At 45.6% G+C, this 10,300-nt stretch overlaps 1 protein-coding gene across 1 annotated transcript; it reads left to right on the top strand.

The window, feature by feature from the left end:
• The first annotated feature begins 934 nt into the window (after positions 1 to 934).
• On the top strand, positions 935 to 8,753 carry SBSPON (somatomedin B and thrombospondin type 1 domain containing). The gene is made up of 5 exons (XM_065629762.1): positions 935 to 1,151; positions 5,962 to 6,156; positions 6,661 to 6,751; positions 7,576 to 7,752; positions 8,451 to 8,753. Exons 1-5 carry the CDS (start codon positions 935 to 937, stop codon positions 8,566 to 8,568), a joined length of 798 nt encoding a protein of 265 aa, XP_065485834.1. The 3' UTR covers positions 8,569 to 8,753.
• The last annotated feature ends 1,547 nt before the right edge of the window (positions 8,754 to 10,300 follow it).

Here is a 10,300-nt window from a genome sequence, read left to right as displayed (position 1 = left end):
TGCAGTTCACAGCTGCGCGGATCACTGTTGTGCAGGGCACTGCTGGGTGGGAGTTTGCTGGGCAGACCAGTTCTCTGAGGGCTGCTGCTGTGCAGGACCCGGCTGTGTGACAGTGCTGTGCAGGACTTTGTTGTGTGGCTCACCACTGTGTGGGACACTGCTGTGCAGGACAACGTTGTGTGGGAGAGACATCGCCGTGTGGGACGCTGCTGTGGGGGTCACTGGAGTGTGGGACATTGCTGTGAGGGTCATCAGAGGGGGCTACGGGATGTTGCTGTGAGAGACTTCACTGCGGGAGACGCTGCTGTGGAGGACATCACGGTTCACCACTGTGTGGGTCTCTGCAGTGTGCAACACTACTGTGTGGGCTACAGCTGTGTGGGACAGGGCTGTGGGGGTCACTGCTGTGTGGGACATCATTGCATGGGACATGGCTGTGTGGGACATGGCTGTGTGGGGACATGCCTGTACAGGACACCACTGTGGGACATCACTGTGTGAGATGTGGCTGCAATAGGTCATTGCCGTGCGGGACACCCCTGCACAGAACACCACTGGGTGGTCACTGCCATGTGGATCCCGTGAGGAACACCCCCGTGCGGGACATCGCCTTGCAGGACACCCCCGGGGACACGCATCCTCCCCACCTTCCTCCCCCTATCGCCCCCCAAAGCTTTACCACGGCAGCTCTGCCGCTACCCGGGGCCCCTCGGGGCAGGGAGGGGAGGCGGAGGGGGTGTTGGGGGCGGCCGGCGCGGCCCGGTCAGGAAGGGAGGGCCGGGCAGGGCCGGGCAGGGCCGCGCCGGCCGCCCCCCCCGCCCCCGCTCTCTGCCCGCCGGGCCCGCCCCGCTCCGCCGGGTGCCGGTGGCGGCCGGAGCGTGTAGCGGCGGCGGGACCCTCGCGTCGGGGCGGCGCGGATACGGGCGGCGCGGTGATGGGCGGCGCGGCGCTGTCGGGAGCTCTGTGGCTGGGGCTGCTGTGGGCCGGGAGCGGGGCCGGGGGCAGCTGCTCGGGAAAGTGCTGCGAGGGCCGGGACGCCGCCTGTGTCGGGGAGGGATGGAGGGAGAGAGGGGGCTACGGGACCTGCTACTGCGACGGAGGATGCCGGCGAGCCGGGGACTGCTGCCACGACCACGGCCAGGCGTGCCCGGGTAGGTGCGTCCGCCCCCCGCCTCGGCTCGTCCCCCCGACCCCGGGGTGGGTCGGGCTGGGCTGCAGCCCGGAGTGAACCCCCCGAGGGGAGCGTGGGTGGGGGCAGGCTGAGCGGGCATCCCCCGGGCACCCCCGTCCCTTTTTGCAGGTGTCATAGCTGGTTGCCTGCCCGTGCTTTGTAGGCTGGAGGTTTCCCTGGGGTTTGGAGATGGGGCGTGCGGAAAGGGTCTCAGCTGTGAGGGGGCTCTGCGAGGGCAAATTCTTCCGCGGTATCACCAGCCTCGGAGCAGGAGCAGGGACCAGGCTGAGGCTGCATGAGGGCAGCAGCAGGCACAGAAAAAGAGGATTTTCCCACATTAGACATTTGCAAGGTGGCTGGATCAACCGTAGTACAGGGCCTGGGGTTTGCCGATCTGAAGTTATTTTCTCACTGAAATGTGAGGTTACGTACTCTTCACTCATGCTTATCCCAAATACATTTTTATTGTAGAGGCAACAGGTAGATTCATACAGCACCATCTGTGTCACTGAGCTGATTCCTCATGTCTCGCCGAACAAATGTCAATGAAATAATAGCAGAAATCCCCAGGGTGAGGTTTTGTCCTCATTTCTAGGAGCAGAATTCAGCAAGGATCCACCATCAAGGCCAGGGCTTCAAAATGAGTGTAGAAGAATGAGTGAGAGGGTCCCCTGCCAGCCTGCAGGGGAAGGCTTGGCTCCCAGGGGAGTGGTGTCAGGGAAGGGAAAGTGGCCCAGATCTACCAAACTGGGTCCAGCATCCTTGTAGGTATTTACACCCTCTCTTTCTGCAGTATTTCTACCCTTTGGACTCTTCACAATTTGTCATCCCTCCCTCTGTTTGTGATGAGAGACATAGACCTCGCTTTACAGTTGCAGCATTAGCACTCAGCCAGCCCAGTCTCTTCCCGTCTCAACCCGTCTCTTCCCAGACGGCTGCATGCACACCAACCTACAGCCAAGAAGTCTCTGCTGCACGGTCCTGCTAATTAGGGTGTATTTAGCAGGCTGAGCACCATGCTGACATAGCCACGTAGCTTTGGGACCCAAGCTGGCTGGTGTCTGTCTGGTTTGGGAAGGGGGCTGTAGACCTGTCTTGGGTGATGTAAAGCTGCACAGAAAGAGTCAGCAGAGCAGAACTCTGACCCCAGGTCTCCAGAGGAAAAATGGTCAGTTCTCCCACCGCTAAATAAGCTCTCCAGAATAACAGAAGGGAAAAAAATGTGCACCATGAGGTCTGACAGAAGGTAGCATCTTTAAAATTAGCATTTTGAAAATATATTGATCGTTTGTTCAGGAAAATCAGTAGAGGGGGAACTGACAAGATGCTTGCTTGTCATACAGTCACAGCACATTACATCTTTTCAGTAAATCAAATTATTTTTAGTTGTCAATTATAACAGGAGAGAGCAAATGAAGGTGCGTAGTGTATAGCATTTAAATGGAGCTGTAAACCCATACAAATTTCTATGCCCTTCAAGGAGAAGCTCAAACTTGTGCTTGAAAACTTCTAGTTTAGACACTTTTCTTACCATGACTTCTGGCATGACTTCTGGCACCTGATGATGCCTTATTGTTATCGAGATGGTATTTTTTGTCTCAAGCTGAGTGGTGGTTGCCTTGAAAGGCAGATGTGTTTGTGCTGCCTCTCTCTGGTACCCTGCGGGGACAGTGGGTGCCCCAGATCCAGGCAGGAACATGGAGTCTCAGGGAAGTCTCTCCCTCTCTCTCCTGCACCAGAGCTGGAATTGACAGTCTCTGTTGGCCCTGTTCAGGGAGCTAAAGCTGCAGGAAACTATTTCTGGTTTCTCTATTGCCTGTTTCTGGCTGGTTTGACTCCCTGCCCTGTCCTGCTGTGTGAGCACCAATGCTGGAGCAAGTGGAGGGAGCAGGACGTTTGCATGGGTGCAGCATGGGAGGACAGGATTTTGCCAGCCTGGTCCTGGAACTCATACATCCCAAAACTACAAAATCAATCACAAGAAGTCATTCTTTTAAAGGCAGATGATTGTATACGCTTTCTGTTGCAAGCAGTCGGTAAGTTATGTTTTGTATAAACAGAAATTCCAAATGGTTCCCGTGGGAGTTTGTGTCAACTTAGACAAATATGGCTGGAAATTTTAGAGTAATTTTTCTTCCTGTTGGGTGTTGAGGTCTCATCTTTGAGTATTTCTAAATTCTGTCCGTGTATTTAATGGCACCAAGGGTATTTATAGGCATAGCTCACTCTGAAATGCTGTTTTGAGTGTAGAGTTCAAAAATTTAAAATAGAAATGTGAAGCAAGGTGCCCAATGGTTCACGTGCTACAGCTTGTTTGTCAGCCTGTTCGCCACTCATGATTTCAGCACCTGCTGAAATGACATTTCATCCTTTTGCAAATATTTAACAGGACAAAGTATTTGGGGAAAGTGTAAAGTGCCTCAAGTATATGTAAGCAAGAAATGTGTCAGGAGTAATACAAAAACAGTGCTCCAAAATAACAGAAACCACTGAAAGGAGAGGTGTCCTAAAGATGCCAGTGCCATGGTTAAATTCTGTCATACCTAAAAATTGTAGTAGGTCTGGTACTTTACAAGTGGATGGCACAGCAGAAGTCCATAGGCTGCTGAACCTAAGCCCAAGGATTTTATTATAAATTTCCTTACAGGTCTAACAATGAAGAAGGAATATTTTTGTAAATAGCGTTTTAAATAGGAATTACTATACAATGAAAAAGCCCAAAAAAGGAATCACTTCATCATTTGAATGAAAGTGGTTATTCTGTGAAAATCCACAGATTGTTATACATTACAACATATGTTATGCAGTGATTCAGTGAAGATACTGTAATCCTCTTTTTTCCAGAGATTGGAAAAAATTAAATAGAGTGTGGCTCAGAAAAAAAAAAAAAATCTATGATTCACAGTGCTGTAAATAGGGGGAAAAAAATGTCTTGACCACTCAAGCTGTGTTTCATAGAAGAGCAATTTAATTTTTCTGTGTATTTTTGAACTTCCAAGAGTCTTGTTAGCTGCTGCCTTTTGGTAGGTACCCAAGCACAAATCCTGTCCTTCAGGTTCCTTTGATTTGTATCCTTCTTAGTGTTGCAATGAATCATCATCTATCATCTTTGTGTTAACCAAGCTGGACCAATAGTGACATAGAGATGATAAAGATGTTCCTGATACTTCTTTTTGTATTTCAGGAGATGGTGCCATTCCTTTTATGTCAGCTCTGGGACTCATTCTCTGTCACACTGGGGAATTTGGCATCTTTCCAATGAGGCACAAAACTGTTGTACTGTCCCTTAATGGTTGCTGGGTACTGACTGCAAGAGTGATGTTGTTGTCCCACTGGCTAAATTCCATTCTAGCAACCCAATATTCATATTATTCCACATGACTAAGGCAATTCATACGTCTTGTTCTAAATTTTCATGACCATAAAGTTGCCATGTGTTTCTGCAGATGACCAATATTTAACAGTCACCCTGGTTAATTCCAGTAAGACGTGAAGTCATCGCTTTATTTGTTATGCAGCTACTCAGTCCCTTTGGGACTTTTCTGTGTGGAAAATATGATGTTAGATCTGATGTTATCTGCATATCAAGGTGCTAATATGGGGTTAAAATTACGTGGAAACTCTTGCTTCTGCAGGTGATTCATACAGCCAACTTGGAAGAGAGCCAACAGATAAGGAAACGGGGCTAGATGACACTTTACTGTCCTTTGGCTACTTTAGGTAGAACTAAGGTGTGTGATCAGGTGCTGAATTCTAGCCTTGTACTGTTACATAAAGTGGGGCCAAAGACTCTTTTCTGGCTCTACGGCCAGCCGGCAAAGACTGTGAGGTCCATAGACATTTAGCACTTCTTGTCCTGGCTGTCCCATGGCAGGGTCCAAGTAATTTTTACTGTCACTGTTGCGTTTTTGTTTGTTTGCTCGTTTTTGTTTGTTTGTTGTTTTTTCCCCCTAGTTCAAAGTACTAGAAACAAATGTCTGAGGATTGTGCTACAACATATTAGAGTGGTGCCTTTGCAGGCAAAGAGACTGTGCCATGTGCCTTGGGGCACCTCGATGTGGCTGAGGGCAGTGCCCAGTGGTGCACTGTCAGGAATCTGCATGTGGCAAAGCAACCCATGTGCTTTTTCCACGTTATTTTCTGGTGCTGTTCTACAAATCATAACCAGGAGGTGTGCGGGAAGGCATCTATCAGTTAGCAGAGAATGCTGATGGTTGAGCAGGGTGGACAACTGGTGGCCCAATACCCAGGGCTGCTCTGTGGTTCTGTCTCAGTGGAGTTCCTTAAGGTGTGGGATGCAGTGTCCTCGGCCACCGTTTGGCCACTCGAAAGTGAGCAAATTTAGTCAGAACAGGAGGACGGGGGGGAGGAAACTAGGGAAATCTGTGTGGTAAGGACATCTGTTGAGTAGCCTCTGTTAGGAGTTTTAGCTGCTTTATGATGTCTGTAGTGGTCCAGGAAATTAGAGGTGTAGTGACAGAGCAAACCGAGCAATTTCTGAGCTGGTCTCCTTTGGTTCTAATGCTGTGTGCTTCAGAAGAGGGTACAGAAAAACCCCAGAGCTGAGTGAAAAGTTTCCATGAGGAGCTGTTTCTTTCTGGACAAGGGATGGAATAGGGAGCCAAGCACTACAGGCAGGTTTGAATGTTGAATTTGAAGATGCAAACTCCTAGAAGAGCATTTAAAACCCTACAAATAAAAGCATGAAAGAAAGCAAGCAAGATTTTTGGGAGCAATTAGGACAAAACAGAAGTCTTGAGTACTAGTAATGTTTTAATACGGCTTTGCAGCTCTTCCATGCATTGTGGGGGAGTGGAGTCACTGGAGTGGCTGTGTAGAGCAATGTCAACCTCATCTGCGGGTACGGAGGCGCTACGTACAGCAGGAACCTAAAAACGGTGGGGACCCCTGTCCTGCGCTAGAGGAGAAGGCTGGCTGCCTGGAATACCTGACCTATCGAGGAGAGGACTGCGGCCACGAACATGGTATTTTCTCTTTGATTTATCTGCAGCTGGCTGGTTAAAACTGCAATTTTAAACTTCACTTTTTACTGTCATATTGCTTTTTATTAAATTCTTATAGTTTTTCCCTACTCAGGCTTTTCTTAATTTCTCTTAAACAACTAAGCTGCATGCATTCCTTCAGTTTCTTGATTTAAGCCACCCCAGTAAGTATCAAATTATCTCTGAGCAAAGTTAGAGCACAAAATCAGTACGAAACAGGAAACAGAGCTCCTTGTAGGATTCCAGCGCATCTGATTTCCTCACAGACTAGGTGGCATTTCTAGATAGATTTCTTCTGAATAAGGAGGGGGCTTGGCTGTCGGGAATGGGGTTGAGGTCCAATTTTCCCAACATTTTACCACTTTTTCAATAAAGGCAGTCAGCATCACCATCCACAACCTCCTGATTCATTTCCCCACTGTTACAGTAATGGAAATATGACTCAATTGTGTCTTGCTGCCTTACTGTATCTGTTTTCTTCCTCAGTCCCTGCTTTCATAACTACCTCTGAATATGGTAAAGAAAGAAAACGACGAGCAGCATCTTCTCTCCAGCCTTCAGACAAAGAAGATGCTGGGTAATTTATTTATCATATGCATGTGGGTCATCTTATTCAATAGAAAATAGCTGGCTATGGAGAAAAATGTAATTAATTTTGCAATAATTAAACAAGCTATAGCTTGTATTGCTTTTCTCGCCTGCAGTTCATTTGCAAGTTCTGGATGTTGTTTTTGATTAGTTGCTAATTGTCCTGAATTAGACATTGAGGTCATGCCAAATCTGAGGATAGCTGCTTTTGAAAGCAAACAGTAACTAGTGCTAAACCAAAGCTGAATGTATCCATAAGTGTGAGTCTGAGAAACCAGGCACAAGTCTCTGAACAAACAAAGTGGCCTGAATGTGATTGGTCTCAAGAGACCTTTTTTAAAATTAATTGACACAAGCGGTAAAAAAAATTGTTTCGTTACCAGTAGAGATGAAGTCTAAATTAGGCTATTACTGGGTCTGTAATGCTCCTGATGCTTTGCCCTATGCTACTTTCCCCAGAAAAATAAAGCCATCGGTATTCTTAAAGCCTTTTCTCCATTTTCTCTTTTAGCAGCATAGAAGAAAAAATATGGGTTACTGAGATCTGTTTTTCTACCTAAGAATGCAGAACACAACCAGAAAGTGAGACTATACATAAAGCACTGGACTGGGGCATGGAATGAGAAATAGTTTGCGTAATGTTTATAAGAATCCATTAATTAGGCTAGGGTCAGAAACAGACTTGTTAGCAATGGTGATGTCTAACCTGCACTTCACAAATACCACCCATATGATATGTAAGTACTTTGAAAACATATACCTAGCTTGTGCTTTATCTATCATAACTAATTCAGTACTTTTCCTTCTGAGCAGATATTGTGTGGAATTTAAAACAGAATCTCTTTCACACCACTGTGCTCTGGAGAACCGGCCGTATGCTCGATGGATGCAGTACCTCCGGGAAGGACACACTGTGTGTGTCGCTTGCCAGCCTCCCGCTATGAATACTGACACGCACCGCTGTTCTGGGGATGGCCATAACACAGATGGGTAAAGAAAGCCATTTTTCTGCTGTCTCTTCTGTAGCAAAACCCAGGACAGAAGTTAAGACCTCTCAAGGTCTCAGTAAAAGCTGCATTTGTTATATCTAAAAATGAAACAGCTCACATCGCTTGTAGACCTCGGATTGACTCTTTCAGTTCTCACAGAAATTGCTTTTAAAACCTAGATAAAGTTGGGAAATAATTTCAATATAAGAGTTCAGTGCTTTGAATGCTTTATTTACTATTATGAAGGGATGATGCAGCTTCGGTAGTGCAAGAAGTCTTTTCACAGCTATGGACACTTAAAACCAGCATTTCCTGCCATAATCCAAGTCTGATTTCAGGTTTAACAGTGGTGGATCAGTACTCCTCTCAAACCTATACACCTGGTTTCTAGAAAAGGAATTTTGAAAGTAGACATTTAATATGCAGAACAGATGTTTATTTGATCTATACATTTATTAATATGCATACTGCTTAATACCTGTACAAACAGCTATTCAATCCACGATCCTGTATACTATACTTAGGAAATGTATAAATCATTAGAAAATGCTCCAGAAAGTATTTTAAGAGCTAGATGAGCTAATTAAAGTCTTACATTATTAAGCAAATCTAATCTTCTGACATGTTGTACAACACAACCTAGTAACATGAAATATAGTTTTTCAGTGTTTTAACTCCTCATTTATTGTTATATTTCAGAGGTAAAATCTTACACTGGGAAGCAGTTGGCAACTCTCAGTGCCAAGGAACCTGGAAGAAGATTCGGCAGCTGAAGCACTGTTCATGTCCCCTTGTGCATAGCTTTATTTTTACATAAAAGTTTACAAGACCTTTAAAACAGCAACAACAAAAAGATTCAGAAAATTAACACCAATGCCAGGAAACCTACGTATTTCTGCTGTATTTTCTGGAGCCTAAATAAACTTTAAAGGAGTCAGAACTCTGGAAGAACCATTTTGGAAAACTCTCTCTGCCTTCGTACAAAACACTAAGACTGGTCTTTCTGCTAGAACACTAGGAGCATGTTTCCATGTTTCTCTTTTGTAACTAAACAGCGAATGTTTCTAACCACAGTAGCTGCTTTTCCTGAAGTTCTGGTTCTTTCCTGGCCAGTTCTGTCTGCAGGCATTGCTCCCAGTCAGTAGTGAGCCAGCCAAACTTTCTCAAGTCTGAGAGTAGTTACTATCCACATTAAGTAGCAAGGGTGAACAAAAACGAACGTTTGAGAGCTAAAACCAGATTTCAGTTTAGATCCTTTGTTCCTTCCCGATATCATCTAGGCAGATGTTTATACTACAAGTGGGTACATATTCTTCCTCTACATTGCATTTTTCACATTCAGCCACCTTCATAAAGGTGCATGACTGGTCAGTTAAGGAAATGGTCTTGCTCAGAACTTCATGTCACATGAACCTAAACATGACTTCGTGACTGAAACTGTGGATAACATTAAAAAAATACTTATTACTAGTTAAAACTGTTCAGGTACAATGATTAACATAGAAATCTGCAATATTAGAGCACTGGCAAGACTGCTATGCAGGTAGCTCAAATCCTTGTTTTGTTACCTATTACTCACCTTGAATTATTGTTACAGCATTAAAAAGGCTGCATACTGTACTTTCTCACTTGCCAGATACCTGCTACAAATTTTTGACTTCTTGGCTTACAGCTGCTCCAGCATTCCTTGCTGAAGGACAAAGCCTGTATTTCATCAAGATCCTGAAATTCGTAATATTTGCTAAAAAGAAATTATGCCTTAAAGTTGAGAAAAATTACTGTTAAGACATGCAGCATCTCTGTGGAATTGAAAGACTACTGCTTGCTGCTGCTTCTTGCAGCTGCAAGAAGAAACTGTAGTGTCTGGTGGCAAGAATGAGGAAGGTGATCTGGCTGAGGTCCTGTCCACAATATGGGTGTGAAACAAACCTTTGTAACTGTACTTTACCATGTTATCTTAATGGAAGCAGGTCTCCAAAACAGAGAGGAGAGACTATCTTAATGCTTCCCAAACATTTCAGCCTTAAAGAATGTATCTCTTCCTTTGTAGTGCCGTAGTTTGATTGTGGGGTGACAATAAAACCGTGGCAGATGTATTGTTAACCTCCTCTCCCCCCACTTTCCCCTTCAGCCCCTCCCTCTCCCCCCTTCCCACTAAGGACAGGCGATTGGGAGGGAAAGGACAGAGAGAAGAGAGTTGGAAAAATTAAAAATGTTTTACTAATGCTACTAATAAAAATAGAGAAAATAATACAAAATATACAAAACCAATCTTCAAAGTCCTGGCAACTGCTCTGGTAGATGTAGGGCCGGCACCCGAAATCCTGGACTGGACTCCGCAGCCAACTGGAGCTGGATTCAGTCTGTCACTGGGCCTTAGTTCGCAGGGACAACTTGCACGGTCATCTCCCAATGTCAGCCATGAGGAAAAAGGGACGAGATCCTCGTGAACCCCCACTTTTATATGAAGTATGATGTGAATGGGATGGAATACTTTAGTTGGTCAACTTTTCAGTCCACCTCCTGCTTGCACATCTCGTGGGATGCAT

The sequence above is a fragment of the Caloenas nicobarica genome, chromosome 2, assembly GCF_036013445.1.
Source record: "Caloenas nicobarica isolate bCalNic1 chromosome 2, bCalNic1.hap1, whole genome shotgun sequence".
Lineage (NCBI taxonomy): Eukaryota > Metazoa > Chordata > Aves > Columbiformes > Columbidae > Caloenas > Caloenas nicobarica.
The sequence above is the reverse complement of the archived record's forward strand: the minus strand, read 5'-3'. Positions and strand labels throughout refer to the sequence as shown.